General features: G+C 38.2%; 1 protein-coding gene across 7 annotated transcripts in view; it reads right to left on the bottom strand.

Annotated features, from left to right (window-relative positions):
• RBMS3 (RNA binding motif single stranded interacting protein 3) overlaps positions 1 to 19,566 on the bottom strand; it is a 597,177-nt gene that overhangs the window by 126,778 nt on the left and 450,833 nt on the right. For all 7 annotated transcript variants that reach the window (XM_027897820.1, XM_027897776.1, XM_027897804.1 and 4 more), the window contains one exon: positions 16,062 to 16,141. In XM_027897820.1, the coding sequence (XP_027753621.1) occupies positions 16,062 to 16,141 (80 nt within the window). The remainder of the gene's footprint in view (positions 1 to 16,061; positions 16,142 to 19,566) is intronic.

Here is a 19,566-nt window from a genome sequence, read left to right on the forward strand (position 1 = left end):
TCTCAGATCTGAAATGTCACGCACAATTACTCTCGAGTCTTTGACTCTGAATCTCCAAATAACTCCTGGCATCATCATGCAGACTCTTCTCTTCCCCCAACAATTTCAAGACTTGATTTTAGTGAAATACAGTGATTTTTCCTTTATAAGTAGCAGTTAAAATGAGACCAATGACTTAGCATGGTGGGAAAAAAATTACAACATTCATTCTTACAAAATAAGCAGCAGAATGCAAACTGTTAGGAAACAAATTGTAAGACTGCCTCTATGCAGTCATCTAAACATTTCCAGTGTGTTGGCACTTCACTGAGCTGTGGACTGGATCACTTTGCTTCACAAGAATAGGCAACAGATTAAGAAAAGGGACACCTGAGACAACACCTTTGTCACGAGTCACCATCAGCACCTGTATAAATGATGATGGGGTGGAACCCACGAAGCAAAGAGACGGAAATGAACTCAGGGAAGTGGGCTTACCAGAATTCCCTACAGGCATATGTTCCTACCCTCACTGTGGGATGAACAGATTAAGTTCACTGTGTAATGTCAATAATCACTACTGCTGGTCTGAGATGGGGACAGAAAATCACTGGCAACAGCTTATCCTCCTTGGAAGGGAAGATGGGCAGAGGTGAGGTATGTGATCATGAAGTTTGGTGAAGAATATAAAGAGTGACCACAGGCTTGTAAAGAAAACTGAACTGAACTCAATACAATGGACACCCACATGGCAAAGAGGCCTTTATTTTAGATGAACAGTACTATTGAGTGGATCACCTGTTTGTGGAAATGGATTTCCTTGAGTTTATCAAAAAGGTGTAAATGTCCTCCTGAACCAGCCAGACTAGCATGGAGGAAGTGTCTACAGATTTCAGGTCCATTTAAAGTATAACATAACAGCAACTAATAAAAAACCAACCAACCAACCAAACAAAAAACACTAGGAGAAAAAAGTAATAGGTTTGAGCTGGCTTCAAGCCATACGTTCATTTGCAGTGACTAGGAATGCTCAGCATCATGATGGAGAAGCATATAGAGACTGGCCCTAGGAATCATGATTCTATTATGATTCTGCTGTAGGTAACAATTGCTATAACATGCTTGTGTAGTGGTTTCAGCTTATTGCTGTATTTCTCTTCTAAATCACAGTCCCACATGTCAAATATCTTTAAACAAATACAGTATTAGAACACTGAACTCTTCTTGTGTGAAACATCTGAAGGAACCTGCTCGAACAGTATTGAACTCTGAGAAGTATTTAGAGTCTCAGGAGAAAAAATGCTTTCTGTGACACTGCTGACAATGTAGTTCTGAGAGATTCCAAACTTCCCCCTTTTTATTTCTACACAGTGAAAAACTCAATAAGCACAACAAAGTATAAAAATAGAGTAGATTAGAATCTTTTCTCTCAACCAAGCAGTAAGAGCCATGGGAAAGCAGTGATGATGCCATTAAGTGCCTATTCCCCACCATCCTCTTCCCATGAGCTCATATGCCCGAAGACGTTCTCAGAACTGTCATCTTACTGGACATGGAAACAAGTAACAAATTTTAAGGCAAATAAGGGTATAAAAAAAAAAAAAAAGGCATTAGGAAAAAAAGGAGGGGAAGTCCTTTAACCAGGAAATTAAAACCAGAATCTGACAAAAGCCTTAAGCATGTTTCTAATTTTGGCAAAGGAAGAGACTGAGCATCTTGAAGACTCTTTTTTTCTGGAATAGACCTTTGAGATTTCCAAGCAGGCAACAAGCAGCAAAAAAATTTCAATACACAGCAAAAATAATGAAACTGAAGACCAAATAGTAAAAGAAAAATTTATCAGGATGTCAAATTCAAGGGAATGTGCTGAGAACAGGCTGTTTTTAAGACTGACGCAACTCTTAAAAGCTAGCACGGAAGAGGAGGAACTGTTTTAAGCTGATAGATGCTTTTGAATTCTTAACAAGAGAAAACAGGAAATACCTAAGGAATTGTTATTTTGGTTTTGGCAGATATTAGGGACAGATCTTTAAAGTGCCACAAAAGCAAAAGGATATCCTCTTCAAAAGGAACAAAAGTCCTTTTCCAAGAGCTAAGCTCAATTGCAGAAGCCCATAAAAATGAACTGAGGCAAGTGAATGTTAACATTCATGACTCAATTCCCCATCCAGCTCAACTGAGATTCAATTCCAAGAGACAGGTATTTCAGCACAAAAGCACATGCCAACAAATTTAAGCAGCATCCAGATGGAAGATGTAGGCAGCAGTGGTCTCAAAAATAGGCATACAATGGTAAAATATCATGAAACAATTCCTTAAAATGGATCAGCTAGAAAAACAGATTTATAATCATTAAAACCAAAGGAAAAGTCATCAAAACCATAAAACTGAACACAATCTTACTTTTAGAAGAGAGAATGAGCTTCAGCTAAGATGTAGGATTAAAAACCAATTTTCTTTGAGATCCACTACTAGGGTTGTTTAGTCTGGAGAAGAGGAGGCTCAGGGGTGACCTCATCACACAACTATCTGAAAGGAGGTTGTAGCCAGGTGGGGGTCCGTCTCTTCTCCCAGGCAATCACCAATAGGACAAGGGGCACAGGCTTAAGCTCTGCCAGGGGAGGTTTAGATTGGATATTAGAAAGAAGTTCTTTCCAGAGAGAGTGATCAGGCCTTGGAATGGCCTGCCCAGAGAGGTGGTGGATTCACCGTCCCTGGAGGTTTTTAAGATGAGGCTGGATGTGGCACTGAGTGCTGTGATCTAGTAATCACAGTGGGTTGCACTTGATGACCTCGAAGGTCTCTTCCAATCCAGTTAATTCTATGATTCTATGAAAACATGCATAAAAAAGCTATGCATTAATTATTCTTATTATTCTTAGCGCTCCAGACTTCTTATGTGCGATCTTCCCTTCTTTGCTCTCACCTTCCCTGCCAAAGAATGGCCAAAGATTTTTCTCTATATTATTCTGTGAGTTAATTTGTTTGTAGTATGGTCAAATATTAGGGACGTTGAAAGGAATGGAAATAGATATGCATATTGAACAAACAAAAATGCTCAAAAACTTTAAAGTGTAAAAAGAATAGAACTTTTTCTAATGTATCTAGATGTCAATATGTCTCTAAAAACGTGGTAATTCGGAGAAGTTCTTAGCTTGCTCAACCAATTCACGTAAACCAATTTCAATCTACCAAAAATTACTAACTTTCACTTGACTTTAAGAAAAAGACACAAATCATTCTTCAAAACCCTGGCAGATGTTAGAAAATGAACTTTGCTCTCCCACCCAGTTGTTCTTTTTATGTGGAAGTTTCAGACTTGGGAAACCACTGCTGTTTGGGTAAAGAAAAAAAATCACGCATGTTTTCAAAATTTGAGTAAGGATTATTTAAGCATGTGCTAAAGAAACCTTTCTCAATCAAGGTTATCAATCAGATTTTGGGGGGGAGGGGAACCAACAAAACATATATTTGTACACATATGCAAAATCGTATGAGAATCAGCTTTGATGGAAAATGGGATTGCAACAATTCTGGCATGACAGGTGGGACACAAATCAAATTTTCCCAGTTTTTGTTTATATCTTCATCTACAAACCCAAGAATGCAAGGCATATGCAAGTCAACATATTTCAGGTGTGCCAGAACTCAAAAAGTCCAAGCAAAATAGGCAGAGCAAAATGAGTAGCTGTCATGTGGACTTAGCTCCAATGATACTAACTTGTTATCAAAAGAGGTTATCAGACAACAGAAGGTTTCTCCTGTCTAATCTGTCACAGGCTAAAACATTAAGCAATTTTGACTCTGCACTGAGAAAAGTACAGCAACAGACAAGCTCTAGGTCAAAGTCATTGGCGCCCAGTCTGCCTACCAGGAGTGGAGGAATCTGTGCTGTGTCATCATCCAGCAAAACCCTTCCTTCAGGAGCGGGTAAGTGACAAGATGCAGACAGTGCCCGATCTAGCGCTGCAGGCACAGGACATGTAGATGCAGGATTGTATTTACAAGAAGCTCAGTGCAGCTGAGACTGCTCAAAACCCATGGAGGAAATTTTTGAAATGCTGGCATAAAAGAGATGGTGACAGCAAGGCAATGCTAGCTGCAGGGAAGACACACCGCACTAAGTCTGCTGGGAAAAACAAGGAGTGATGGACAACCATTTTATTAACCGAGATGCTCCCCACAAGGTGCTCAGAGGAAAGGAAAGTGAGAGGCAGTTAACTGTTCTCTGAGTAGTTGCTAGTGCAGGTTAAGTTGGTTCTTACCAAGAATGTAGCAGTTTAAGAAACTCTAATAAAGTAAAAAATGAGGATTAAAACAAAGACCAAACATACCGTATTTCCAACAGCTGCAGCTTCCTCACAGAAATGCTCTGTGTAGTTTGCCCTGTGGTACCTACCAAAGAGCTCTCAGCTCATAGTTCTGGTAGGAGTACTGACATCCTAACGAACTCGGCATTGTCTCTTCCAACTGACCTTTCCCTGCCACATCCCTCTTGGATGGTGTACGCAGACCGTCGATAGACTCCTATCTGTAATCCATCAGCTGGGTTAGGTAACTGAGTTACTCCGATTTCTTAACTAGCGTTTGTAAGTTCTGACAGCCACATTTTGTTTTATTAAGTGTACCTGTGCTGCCTAAAAGCCTTTCACAATACCTCCTTAGGGCACTATTACAGGTTTCAGATTGAGACTGGACTGCTTGGGAATGGTTGTGTTCCTGGAAAAAGGCCTAATTACAATGGCAATCTTGCACAGTAGTTACCTGTAGTCTTCGCCTGTACTGCTTTTCCCCTGCAGAGGGTTAGAAACATGAAAATAAATAGAATTAAGTTTGTGTTTGTTATTAGAAGATGTGCAGCAATCAGGCAGAAAGGTTTTCATATTCACTGCTAGGTACAGGATCTGATGCATGAGAAATGGTAATTAGATAACAAATTAGCCATTGACTCAGACCCGCCAGTGGTGACTGAAAACCATTATGTGGTGACTACTCTTTTCTGGGGGTCTGTTTGAAGTATGTTGGTGGTCCTCATGAATTTCGTAGGAGAAGAACATCTGTTGAACAAAAACCACTATCAAAATCAATATAATTAGCATCTTTTTGAAACTCTGGCCTTAAAGGAAGGGTGGATCTTTTTCCTTATCCTGAGTTGATCTTTCTTGTGGGACAAACAGAAACTTTCAGCTTCCAAGTTATTGTTGCTGGATAAAGAAATAGCTTTATTTCCCAGGTCTGACAGTCTGGTTCCATCTATTAATTTTCATATACTTGGTTACATTAATGTTGATTAATGGTCAATAGTGCAAATTAAGCCTAAATACCTAATTTTAAACCTAAATACCTAAATACCTTCAATAGCTAATTCTCCATGCAAATTAATGGGACTAACTTACTTCTCACTCAAACTGCTTCAAAAAATGCCAATCATGTTAAATAAGGAACAGTTACTGGAGGAGTAGTATGGAGAACATTTACAGAATAAGCCTCCTTTATGTCACTACTCTGGCATCCAGAAAAAGCTTTTGGAATCAATGGTCATACCAAATGATCAGTACAGCAAAATCTTGAGACAGAACTCTCCTAATGTACATTTTTAGGGGTGCTGAACATCTTTTATTTTTCCAAAACTAGCAAACAAGAAATGTCTTGAGGAAAAAAAAAGCTTCTATATCTTCAATATCTTCCATCTTGAACTATTACTGTCCCATCTACAATTCAAATTTTTGTAGTGTTATATTTCACATATGATCACAAAGTTATGGTATTTACTGAAAGGGGAGGGGAGGAAAAGGATGGAAGAGGTGAAGAAGCAAAGAGGGGAAAAGAAGGGGAAAAGGAAGAAAGAAAACGAAGAGGAGAAGGGAAAAATTAAAGGGAAGGAGCCAGAGGACAAAAAGGCTCAGAATCAGTGAATTCATCATGTAATCAGTAACCTAATTGAGAAAGATGCTAATTGTATTCAGTAATACAATACGATAACTGAAGAGCCACCCATGATAACTGGGATATGTTTTGTTAGCTGGCTTTTGTATATTTCTTTTTTTGTGGTTAAAATTTGCATTTTTTGAAATATAAAAATCTTATGTGAAGTGACACTTGTCAAACTTGGCCTTTGAAAAGTATTTTCTCATACCATATCTCTGCAATCTAAAAGTTAAATTATTTCTTTCCCCTTTTCTGTCTCATATTTTGGTTTCTTTTTCTTTGTTGAACAGCAGCAATTCTGAAAATACTATATACTTGAGAACTATAGACTGGGTGGCAGGGGAACAGCTACATTTTATAAAATGCTGTTTTAATGAGCTTTAACAAAAAGGACAAATGTAAAATCAGATATCCATAACCTTTCCCCTCCCTCTTGATGTCTCCTACATTGTAGAAGGTAAATTGCAGACACATCATAGAGAGTGAGGCAGTCCTAGGAAAATGTAGGCTGCTTTGCTCCTCTTTCAAGTTCCTATAATTGAACCTGGGAAAGACCTTTCTATGATCTTGTGATCAAATGCTGCCATTCAAACAAGAAAGGCTAAGAGAAATGGCTAAGAAATGGGGCTTTTACAGCTGCTAAGGACTGCTGACCAGCATAATGACATTGTTATTGTGACAAACAAAGCCAAAATCAAATAGAATGTCAGCCTCCTGCTTTCCCAGTGCTTTCAGGCTGAATTGCTTTTCTCTGTTTTGCAGTACCATTTGAGGAGGAGAAGGGGGAGATAGAGACTTCAAGCACACAAGAGCCTCCTGCTATTCAAAACATATGGAAAGGGAAGAGAGAGGCTTCAATTACGCAAGAGGCTTCTGGTATTCAAAACATATGGAAACTGCTGTTGTGATACCACTCATCTTACTTTGTCTGGATGATTCACAAAGGGAAAGATCTTCACACGCTACTTCATTCACTTCATGCCACTTCACACTCGGGGGGAAGGCCTGCAGGAGAGTCCTCAGTGCTCTATGCTCCTCTGGTGGCAGGGACAGGGAGGGAGGGTGGCAGAAAGGCAAGACTAGGAAGGGAGGAGAGACCCTGAGTACATTTTTCCCATTACATGTGCCTTCCCTCTTCTGTGACACTCCCTTTCTCACTGCACAGTCATTCCTAAAGGCATCAGCACCAAAGTTTTCCCAAAACACTTAAGGACACACCAAGCACCTGCAGGCTGGCTTCTGTTCACAAAATTACTCAGAAGTTGGGATACGTATCCTCTCTTTCAAGCCACCAAATTCTTTACAAGCTCTGCCATTAAAAAAATGTGGTTTTACTGTTCCAGCCCTGATGGAGCAAATCCACCTGAGGTCCTCCATGAGGCTTCTGGCCACCCAAGTGTGCTTGAAGGGACATTGTCTGGATGTTTATTGATTTTCAGCGGTGTTCCAAAACATGTGAAAAATCAATTAAGGACAAAAATCAATTATTGGGACATTTGAAAAGGCCTATCCCAGAGGCTTCCGCTTCTGGTTGAAATACAGATGTCCACAGGAGTGTGTCAAAAAATATGTATTTGTACATTGTTAAGCTCCAATAAAACATTTTAGTTCAGATTAGTTGGAATTTACAGGGCAAAGGTTCAGACTGATACTTCTCACGTAAACTTCACGATGCTTAGAATTCAAATGTGTTAAATGTGAAATCGAGGAAAAGTGTGAAGTAGGTAGGGAGGAGAAAGGAAGAATTTTTCTATGAAAGGTCTGAAAAGGAAACAATTTTCCTCAGTTAAAAAAAAATCATGTAAAACACGTGCTGGATATTATTATTATTGAGAATAACACACTATGAGCCCAAACAGTTAGTCTGTGCTCAGCCTTCCTCAAGTTGCCTTTTTAAATGAGTTTTAAACTAGTTGGCTCAGGTGTGACAACGCTATACTGCAGCGGTAGGGTCTGCAAAGCAGATGTACTCCATCATTTAAAGTGTCCTGAAGGGACTAATAAAGTAACTCAGGAGAGGAAGAAACAGGAGGAATTGTGCCACTGTTGGCCACAGCTGACGAAAATGCAGAATTCCTCCCTGAAATCTGAATCATGTATAAATGACTTTACAGTGTTCCACATTGTTTCATTCTCTGATTTGCATATTTTTATTTGTTTGTTTTAAATTGCCAGCCCTTTAGACCTAAACAATCTGAAATTCAAGCTGTGAGTCTCTCTGGCTCATAAATTTTGCCTGCCATAACACCTGTGCAACTCGTCTGTCTTGTCTTGGATTTTACAAGTGCATCCAAGGAACAGCACTGTCCCTGGACCAGAAACTTGTCGACACTTTTCCTGCTGATGTACGAGGCAAGACAGAATTCAGTACAGACGCTCTCAGCTGTGCTGGTTATACAGCAGTAACGTATAGAACACTTTTTTGTTCGTAAGCAAATATATCCACCATTACACATGAATGGAATGGATTTTCTGAATTGGAGGATTTACATAGTCACTCCTACCAGCAAAAAATGTATTTTGAGTTGAAAGAAAGTACATATTAAAATTAATTTCAATAAACGGTGGCACAGTTCATTGCTACTAGATACTGCGAATGAGAAAGGAATGCAGTTCTCTGTTTATGCTGCAGACTTCTGGAAATCCTAGGAAAGATATGACAGGTGATACTGTGACAGGAAAAAACAAGGAATAATCTTTTCTCATTTATATGCTATATTGTTCCTAACTTTCATTCTTATAAACCCAGTGAAAGATCTTAATCCAAATTGCAGTACTGCTACTTTATACTCCATGACCTGAATTACCATGATATCACAAACTGATCTTATGCATTTTTTATTACATCTAGTTACAAAATAATAAAAAACCCCAACCCTGTGAAAGACTTTCTCCTTAATTATACAACCAGATTACAAAACCCAGGATTCCATCACACGTTTTTTAAAGTACAGAAAGATACGATTCTTTTCCAAAGAACCTACAGACCAGTACAAGCTCAAATGAAATGCAACGCAAATACATAACATATCAGATCTTTGAGACTGCCCCCCATCATCGACAAGTTTCTGGAAAAGCAGGCTTTAGAACATGTCAAAGCTCTGTCTTCTCTCACATAACTTCCCTCATGAGCTCAAACTACATGATTTAGCACTGGTACACATAATATCTGAAATACAAATTTGCTCAACTTGTGTTCCTCCAAGAAATAAGCACATATTGGGGTTTATTGGGTAAACATCTAATTCCATATCCTCATAACCAAAGGGAGTCTTTTTTGAACTAAATGGAAATGAGATAAAATCTTGAGTAGATAGGTTTTTGTTTTGGTAGAAAAATATCCCTTGCCTTCAAAGAATATAAACAATACACAATCTTCAAGATCCAGGAAATCTAGGAAATTTGGAATGGATCTTTGCAGCATGACATGGAAATGTAGAAACCACAAGCATCTACACAAATGTCAGCACAGCAAGGACAACTGAAGGTTACATAAACATAGTTCTGAAGAAACGAAAAAAAAGAGAGGGATCTAAAGATAGAGAAACCAGTCTTGTCCAGTGATACAAAATGACATACTTAACATTTGAAATTCTCAAGAATGCCATGAAGAAGAAAAAGTATCATTATACTTTTGAAGTTTGTCTTTGAAAGGAGAGAAACTTTGTGAAACACTTGATTTCAGTTGGAAATCTATTTCTATTGGAAATCTATTGCTACAGAGCCGGTATAGGCTGGATTAACTACAAAGGATATTTGGCCAAGTACCATAAGGAGGGTAAAGCCGGGAGCCTGAGTGGCAGTGTGTGACAGCCGTGACCCTAAGAGGGAGAGCAGAACGTGGAGCAGCAATGAGGTTGGCCACATCACAGAAGCCTGCACGAGCCACAAACCAAAGCCACAGAGATGTAACCAGGGAACTGTTTTCTAAGAAAAAGGTTTTATATTTTCCACTAATTCAGAACCCATTCTGTAGTTTCTTGTTTAGAAAGACATCGTTATGACTGTCTTCTCCAAAGTCTGTGTGATCTTAACTGTCATGTGATGTCAGAAAAATGAAAATTTATTTCCCTAGGGACATTGTCTTCTGAGAGCTGTATATATAGCGCTGAGACATCTCTTATCATCCAACATGACCCAGGCAATAGGTCCTCAAAGCCCATTCTGCACTGAACAGTTCCAATGGCCTCATGGTCATCACCAGGACTCACGGAACACAATGACAGAAGGAGTTAAAGGTTTTAACTGTCTGTCAAAGATGGAGACTGAGAACCAACAGAAATTTAAAAAATGTTCAGAGGGTTTGAGATGTAAAAGAAATTTCTGCTAACAGTGAGCTGAGCATGTGCATCAGTGGAGCACAGAATGTGAAAGATAACAGCAATTCCATAAAAAATGTCAGCCAGTAATTGGAAGTGGGGCAAATAAATAGAAAATTTGTTAAATTTTTTTTTTTTATGATGTCTTTACACAGATCATATTTTCTGATACAGGAGGGAGGCATTTATATAGTACAGTCAGCACTATATATAACAATGAAAAAACATATATACATATATATAATTATATAAGAATGAAAAAACAAACCTGAATTCTTAGAAGGTAGACAATATAAAAGATTCAGATAAAGTAACACCACATACATGAAAGGAACTGAGAATACAAGCAAGAGAATTGAGGGGTTTTGAATAAAGATAATTTTTGAGGATGATAATATGTAAAAGACAACCCCCTTCTTAAACTAGCTTCACTGAGTATTACCAGTACCAAACCTAGCAGAACAGAATACCCTTTATTCTAGTTCTCTGTAGCATCCAACAGTTTTAAGATAACTACAAACCCATACTCAGACCTTGCAGGTTTCGAGTTTTGGCTGCTGTTTAAAACAGCAAAAACATACACATATATACAGACAGGTAGGTAGTGCCTCAAGAATATAGATTTGGAAGAGTTTTTCCAGTGTTTTATGCATATATATGAACAGATAATTAAATAAAAAGATAAACCCCAATAAACAGGGGCAAAAAAGCTATCAAACAGAATATTTAAAGTTCATTCACTCAAAAAAACCCCAATTTACAGCCTCACTAATGACAAACAAAATAGCATTAGCTCATCCACTAAGAGAAAAACAGTGGAAGATGTTAACTTCCAGTTCATAGTTAACCCTCAACTGGAATACTGTTTTCTTGTGACCATTTTAGCCACAATTTCCTAGAAAACACGTTGCTCTAAACAGAGTATTCCAAGTTCTACTTTTCTGAAGCAAAGATTAATTATTCGAATTTACTCTCCGCGCTGGAAGAATCTAAGAGATGACCTAAGAGAAATATTTAAACTAAGGAGAGAGGTAGAAAATATCCATTCATTCTGGTGAAATGAGCCCATAAAAATGCAATGCTTAGGACCCTTTAAAAAAAAAAAAAAAGGCATGGCCATTAACGATTAAAACAAGATAAGATGTATTTGCAAATACATCCATATTGTTGCAGATTTCTTTCCCTTTAAGAGTTTTTGCTCTGGTAAGAATCAGTATCAAAATGCCACTATCACTTGTTACTTGTGGGTTTCTTAACCTACACAAGGATAGTACTTCCCTCTTCCTTCTTTTTGTCAGATATTTTTGTAATCTGGTATTAGAATTAGCAACAAAAGCCCCTACAGAAGAATATTCTTGGCCATGTATTGTAGCATTCATGTGTCCCAATTGTTTTAAATTTTCCCTGAAATAGGAACTGGCCCAATGTCTTCTGAAAACCCAAAGTATTTACAAAGCAAATGAAATTTAGGAAGTACTATAATGACTAGAAAATGCTGTGAGGGAGCATAATGAATGCATCAGCAGAGGATAATTGCTGCAATTGAGGCATGTTCCCTTGCAATTCCAGAGAGAAAAGTAAGAACTTGTTAAATCTTTGCATTTATTCAGAAAGAGAAAATGAAGTTATCTAAAGACATCCAAGGATACTGGGAGATGAACAAAAGCTCTGTATCACACCCTAAGCTTGCCCATCCAAGGAGAAATCACTTTGTTCCTGACAGACCAGCTAGGAATTTTTACTTGAATTCAGTGATTGCAAGATGTCATAGATTAGCAGGGTTTTCATATTCACCAATGAAAATAGATGCAGCACTGAAAGAAAGAGCAAGCTACCTTCATCATTAGTAGTGCTCTTCACATCTTGATGGAGACGTAGAATGATATAGTTTGTGCATTAATTTGCTGACTTCTCTTTCAGAGTGGCAATGTGGGGCCTATACAGTTAAGTTTCATATAAGGTTGCATTCTCTATAGGGAGAAGATATACCCGGGAGGCCTTGGTCTATTTATCTCAGAAAAGTGGTGCTAAAAAAGGGAAAACAAAAAACTCACAAATAAAACCCACTAAAATAATAATCACTCAAAGCTAGTCAGAATATGTATGAAGTTCATACGGAATCTGCCAAGCACTGAGATTTTGCAGATTTCTGGAGACAACTGTACTTTCTCAGTTTGAAAAAAAATGCAGAGATATTAACTAATTATTTATGGGATGACCAATTCCTTTGTACTGTACATCTAAGACTGAACATCATGAAATGCTTATTAGTTGAGCAAGCAGGACAGTGAAGCAACTGCTTTTGGAATGGAATGAAGCCAAGGAGTCAGATGGAGAAGGATCCTTAATGAGAATAATTCACTAACACAGACACAATACTGCTCAGTTTACCTAGAAATTATACAACTGACCAGCAAAATATTTCAAGAGTCAGAAAATAGTCCATACATTGTCACTGAGTTGAAGCAGAGTGGTTTGGAGCTGCAAGTGCTCAGTTCTATGATTTTTAAGAGACAACAGGCAGTAACTGAAGTTAGAAAATCAAACAGGGGTTCATGTATTTTTGCCTTGGGAACAAACAGAATACAGAGTCTCCAGAGAGCCCTGTGTGCCCTTGCCCTCCTTTCTTTGAAGATGTGACACTGCTTTTCTGCTGTACTGTTGGTCTCAGTCAGCTTAGATGTACCTGGACTCAAACATCCAGGTACCAAACAGTAACTCTCCTGTAACTTCTTTCTTACTTCCAACAACAAAAAATATATATATCCATTTAAATTTACATCTCATTTGCCAAAAAAACCCCACCCAACCAAACAACAACAACAACAAAACAGTTGAAAAAGAGCTCTGTATCCAAAATTAATGTTTGAGATAATTTTTTGGGAAGACATAACTAAATCATGGCCCTTGATTTATCTTGGCATGAAAGCCAAAGACATAGTGCCCAATCTTTCTGATGTGCTGTTTAGTATCATGTGAAAGCTACCTGCTCCAGTTCTTCTTCCATTATGACTCAGTAATCAGGCAAAACTGCCCCTGGAACACATGAGCATTTTATCCTGTAAACATGGTAATCTTACAAACATACATCCTACAGGATGTATGGGTGACACAACACCAGGATCAGATCTCAGGGAATCCAGCTGGGGAAGACAGCACAGATGGAAGTCAGCTGCCAAAATGATTTGTCTGATTCACAATCCTACTGACTCAGGCCAATATCAAATGGCCTGCAGCAGGCTGATTTCTTTCTTGATGGGCCTCATGCAACCTTCTATTAGCTGGCAAACCTGAACCAGAACAGTAGAGCTTGGATGTGAGGATATGGGGACAAAAATGCAAATCCCTCCCAGTTCACTGCTACACCTGAAAGAAATCCAGCTGAAAATCCAAAATCAATGTAATTTGACCCTAAAAGGATTGATTCATTTCCTCTCTCAGTAAGAGCAGGTCTCTGAGAAGCAGAGGTTAGTAACAGGTAGTGTGGCATACTTCTGCTAATGTTCTCCAGTTCCTCATTTTTAACTGCTATCCATAAAGAGTTCACAACAATAACTAGAGATGATTCTCTTCTTATGCCAATTACTGAGATGCTGGGAGTATCATTTTCAGATTCTGATTGTGACTTTCCAAGTACACTAGGAGCCTTGATTTTCCTTCCTGCTCCATGCAGGAAGATAAGCAACTGCCAAGAGGGGAATAAAGCGAGACACTCCTATCTTTGCTGAGAGTATTAAATACAGGTTCATAGCACAGATATATAAACTGAGTACAAGCCTTAACAGGAATCTATGTCAAGAAGAAGAAACTAAGAGTGAGTATTCTTTTGCACTGGATCAATGGCAAATGAATTCGAATCACCTTGAATCACCTCAACTGCAAGGGTTGAATACAAAAAATCTTATAATTATGGTTTTAAAGAGTGCCCTACTCTAATAATGAGGTACAAATAGCCTTTTTTATGTGGATTAAATACCCTATGACAATTTCTAAGGCTCTGTGTTTGGAGCTACAAAATCTGTCTCCAAAAACTTGAGTACAAAAAGGGATCTTACTAGTGCCTTAGCTGAGTGAGTTACTGGTTCAGTGACTTTGCCACAAGATACCTTAGGCTATATTTGCACCTGAACCGTACTCAGGTAAATTAAAACTCTTAAAATGGTAACTTCCCAAATGATCCTTGCAATGAAATGCCATCTGATAAAAACAATCACAAGAGAAACTTTGTAGATAATCTTTCCACATGGACACCTTCTTCAGGAAACTAAGAGCTGATTCATGTCCTTTAAGAAAGCATCAGAAATTACAGCCATTAAAATCTAATTTCAGTGTATCTCTTGGAATAGAAGTAAGTAGTCATGCTATCTTATCAAGACTCTCATCTTGATATTTCACATTGTTCATGTTGAATACCCAATATATTCCTGATTAATTTAAAAATTAAAAAAGAAGAAAAAAAGAAAATTTATTTTCAATTTCTAGCCTTCATTCTTTACCATGTAGCCTTTTTTGTCTCAAGCAGGCTCTGTAAGAATATTCTACTTTTATTCTGGGTCTAATGATGTCTCTCTGAGACAACTGGGAATGTGACCATGCAGGGTTATCATGACAAAGCTGGACTTACTGATTCCTTGCTATTCGCACTCTTTCCATTGGGTGCTGCTATGATATTAAACAGATTACTACTGGGACTCAATGTATGCACACAGAAAGGCATGCTAAGTTCTCTGCCTACGTTGCTTTGCCCATTGTTCTATGCAGCCCAATTCTGCTGCCCTTCACAAAGTTGGTGGTGTAATTCATTAGTTGGTGCTGAGAAAAATTGTCAGTGACTACTTTCAAAAAGGAAATCGTAAAATGGAGCCTTGCAGCGTGTACTAAAAGCTTCATATTCTTTCATGAAGGTGATATGACTAAAATTTATATGTGCATTGCAGCGTTCAATTAATGTACACAGTAGCTGTGCAGATGGCTCTTTTTTAATTAGAGTATTTAGTGCATCTTCTGCACAAAGAACTAGGCAATGAATAAAGAGGAATTTAATGAAAGTAACCGAAAAAGGAAATATTTTAATGGAAGTTGGAGGGGGGGGTGGAAAGAAGAAAGAGATAATAACTTAGGACACAGTTCCTGCAAGTATTTCCTGCTCATTGGATGCAGCTCCTCAGACAATCCAAAGGAGAAATCTTTGCAGATCTGTGGCCTTGGGGAGGTCTTGTCAAGCACAAAGTATCAGACAACTGATCACTAAACTTTGCACAGCTGAGGATCACAGAGATGACAGATGAAGATTTGAAAAACAAAATAATGGCTGGAACTTGACTTTCAACGTGGCACAGACACACCAGTGAGTGTATTCTATGGGTATTATGAGAAAACGTCACGACTTCATTAAGTTATGGCAAGTACAAGTGGTATTAGGAAGTATAACATTTAGCAACATTTAACTAGTAAGTGTAAAGAATATAAAGCTACTAGAACCTGAAATGCTGGCTATTTTATAACCTATAATATAGTTGTACATGTAGGTATATTACTCGTTTGTTAGAAAAGCATCAGCATTATGTGGCATCTACTCTAATTGGGGAAAAAAACCCAGTAACATTTAATTAAACATTTAAACAAGCACATTAATTTTATATGTTCTTAAATTTACTGCTGTCAGGCATAAATGCTTGAAACATACAAACTTGGGCAAGAAAGAAGATGCTATGGGTCATAAATTATTGGCTTCAACCAGGGAAGTTATATGTCCTTTAAGCCACTCTCAACATAAATTTCTGTATTCTAAACTCTTCAGTGAATTTTAAATTTCACAATGATGGCTAGACTTACCTGGTAGACCAGGTGGGGTTTTCAGATATTTGCCATTAAAATGTTGAATTACTACTTCACATTTTTCTGTAGACTCCATTCTGGAAAAGAGAAGAGAGTGGGATATGGGTAGAGGCAAAAAGCGTTACTAGATTATTATGGAAGTACTCAGTCAGCAAAAACAAAAAACAGAAGGAGAAAAAAAGGACAAGCACAGATGCTGAGAGAAATCTTCAAAGCTGCTCTTGACGATTTCTGTGGAGAAAAGGGTTGAGCTCATTATGATACAGTGTGACTTGGGAGGAGGACCTGCCACCCTCACAGTCTGCAGCTGCACTCCCGGCTGTGTGTGAGCTGCAACAGTGTCAGTGAACAGTCCCCTCTTCCCTCCGGGGAATCACCCTGAACAAGGACAGTCTTTATGCTCTCAGGTACTGCTTGGAAAGGCAAAAGATGTGTTTGTAGATTCCTTGTGTACCCAAAATAACTTCAAACAGCACAAAAGAAATGAATTACAGGATTTGGAGAACATCACGGAGGATTAAACAAAAGTTATTGAGGATTACAATGTTAAAAAACAACCTGCAAAGACAGACTGTATAGCAAACCCAAAGGCACTGCATATATGTCCATTACAACATGAATCCATATACTGGGTGAAGATAGTAATTTACATGTAGCACTGGCAGGGAAAATGCTTTACTCTTCATCTCATATGACCTCAGGATAACTTTTAGCATTGAGACATTAAAGCATTTAGAGGGAATTGGTACATATGCTTTTGAAGAAATATAAGGAATATAAAGCTACTAGTCAAATCCCAGACCATGGTTATACCACATCTGGAAAATTACCATTCTTTCAGGTCTTGTAAATTGACTGCATACTAATCCAGAGAACAGTTGACTGTGCTACAGAGTGAGTACAGAAACTTTGAAAAGAGGAAAGAGAGAAATGTAAAGCTAATAATTTCTCAGAAAAATAGTGTTATGCCCAATGCTCCTTCAATACACCAGTGCTTACCTCCAGGTACTCTCCACAAAATAACTCCACTGACATATATATTGCTTACTTCTCACCAGTCTATATCTTGTTTAAATGAATTTATCCACCATGCTTCATGTCATTTGGTTTTTGGAAAGAGTAACTCACATGCAGCAGCAGTTTGTCTCCCACGATACAACTGTGCCAGAGTTCCAAGGACCACCCCACACCACCGAAAAAAATATTTAAAAGATCTTGCTTGCCCGTTTAAGTCTTTGAGGAAGTCAAAGTCTTTCATCCTTTTGTTTCAAGTGAAGTCATTAAAAATTGCCCCTTCCACGTTGTATCACTGCATATCATGTGGGCTGGGCTATTTCTACAAGCACAAAGACAGCGACTTAGACTGTTCACTTTGGCTTCATTCAGATTTAACTAAGCGAATGTCTGCACTGTGCCTTTAGAGACTCTTGTCTCTGAAAGAATAAATGCAATAAAAGTCTATTTTCTGTAGCTGCAGGCACTTGGTGTCAAACCATGTTATGTTGCACCACACAGCAGTGACAATTTCATTTTAATACATGGGGTACATTTTAACAAGCCAAAGCAGTCCTTGCAAAGAATGCAATATATAAGCTGCCAAGTGAAAGAGACTCAGTGCACTTCATGCATTTTATGAGGGAAGAGAATAAAAGCGAAACCCACAGTGTTCTGGGATAAAAAGGCCATCATTCGAATAGCACTCTGAAAAAGAATGTGCACATTTTCTTCTCAAGTTTCACAATTAGCGGCTCTCAAATGCCATTGCCAGCTATCTGTAATCTGGCACACGCTTCGCTTGAAACCGACACTGGCATTATCGACTCGGTTTGAAAAGGCAGCACAATAGACAAAGCCCTCTATACATGTTCCCTTCAGACGTGTTGCTGAGTAACAACTGCATCCATCCCTCATCCGCCCCACCTGAGTCCTCGCGTGCTTCCTGCAATATGTGCCTCTGGGGGTAGACTTCCCTCCCGGCCGTGCCGCGGTTGGCCAGACAGCCCCTCACTAATCAGGATGGCATCCATCCCAGGGCCACTGAAGTACAAATTATAATTTACACTTGCCCACAATACCCCTTTTTTTAGAAATAACCCATTCCGATTGTGTTCTTCAGGATGACTAGCTCACTGACTGACTGGGAAGGATTAAGAGGCAGAAAGCAAGTAGATATACTACTGAAATTGTATGACACTTGCTATAACAAGACCCTCGTTTTAGCTTAGTTCAAATTCTGATCAACACGAACCATTTAGGTGGCGACATCTATGGCAGGCACCCTCACATGAGCTGAATCTGTCTGCACGCATCGATTCAGATATTACTCTTTCTCTTGTTTTATCCACAAAGACTAGCCATATCAGGGCAGAGGTCCAATAAAAATATACTTTTCTCAAGTCCCCACTAATAAATTCTACCTACTTTTTCTTCAAAAGCTGTGGCACTCCTCTGCTGTAGAATGTATTTGAAATTATTCTTCTCATCTAAGATAGATATGTTTCAAAACATTGCTTGGTGCTATTGTTTAATAAAAGTATCACTAACAATTATTACATGTTAAGAGCCTCTAGGGGACAGGTTTTCTATGAAAGAATGTCATTTGAGCCCAGGTAAACTTGGGGGAAGAGCACTCTTAAACACATTTTTTTAATATTAGGGCTTTTTTTCATAATTGATAGAACAAAAATATGACCAAACAAAATATTCTGGATAAAAGATAAATATCTTGGGTGCTTCAAACATTTCTATTGAAAGATACAGGTATTCGACACTCCTGCTGGAAAGGGAAGGACATCAGCTTCACATGGTATTGAAAATTGGTTTCTGATCAGATAGTTTGTGAAGTATATTTTCAAATTCCTTTCAACAGTATGTTTTTGGTGCTGATCATAGGAGGATCTAAGTAATTCATTTTTAAATGCAACTGGGGAAAAACTATAATGCATCTGAGCATTATTTTGAACCAGGAAATGCAGTGCAGAGGAAAAATTATCAAAGCAAGAGACTTCTATGATTTTTTAAAGGTACAGATAGTGATGTAAATCCAAATAAACTAGTAAACCCATGAGAATTTATTTTTACCTGGATCTATATATCTCCTAGTTCTAGAGCTAAGTTTTAAAGTTCCCAAATACAACATAAGTAATGAGACTGTTTATATTCTATTCTATTTGAAAGGAAGTAAATTTAAAAAAATCTGTAGAGTGTTTTTATGTTTTTTTTTTCTAGTCAGAGTTTTTAAATTTAAGATATTTCAATAGGATTAGTAAAACAACAACAACACAAACCAAAACCGAACCCCAAACAGAAACAGTGGGATGCCTGAACAAGCATCAGTACCAAGTAATTAGATGTTCACATCTTGCTGTTGAATATTTATTTTGGAGAGGGGAAGGGAGGGGAGGGGAGAGCAGGGGAAGGGAAAGGAGGGAAGAAGACAAGGAAAAGAAAAGGAAAAGAAAAGGAAAAGAAAAGGAAAAGAAAAGGAAAAGAAAAGGAAAAG

Source organism: Empidonax traillii, unplaced genomic scaffold (assembly GCF_003031625.1).
Source record: "Empidonax traillii isolate 1590-97213 ecotype Southwest subspecies unplaced genomic scaffold, ASM303162v1 scaffold19:size3308961, whole genome shotgun sequence".
Classification (NCBI taxonomy): Eukaryota; Metazoa; Chordata; class Aves; order Passeriformes; family Tyrannidae; genus Empidonax; species Empidonax traillii.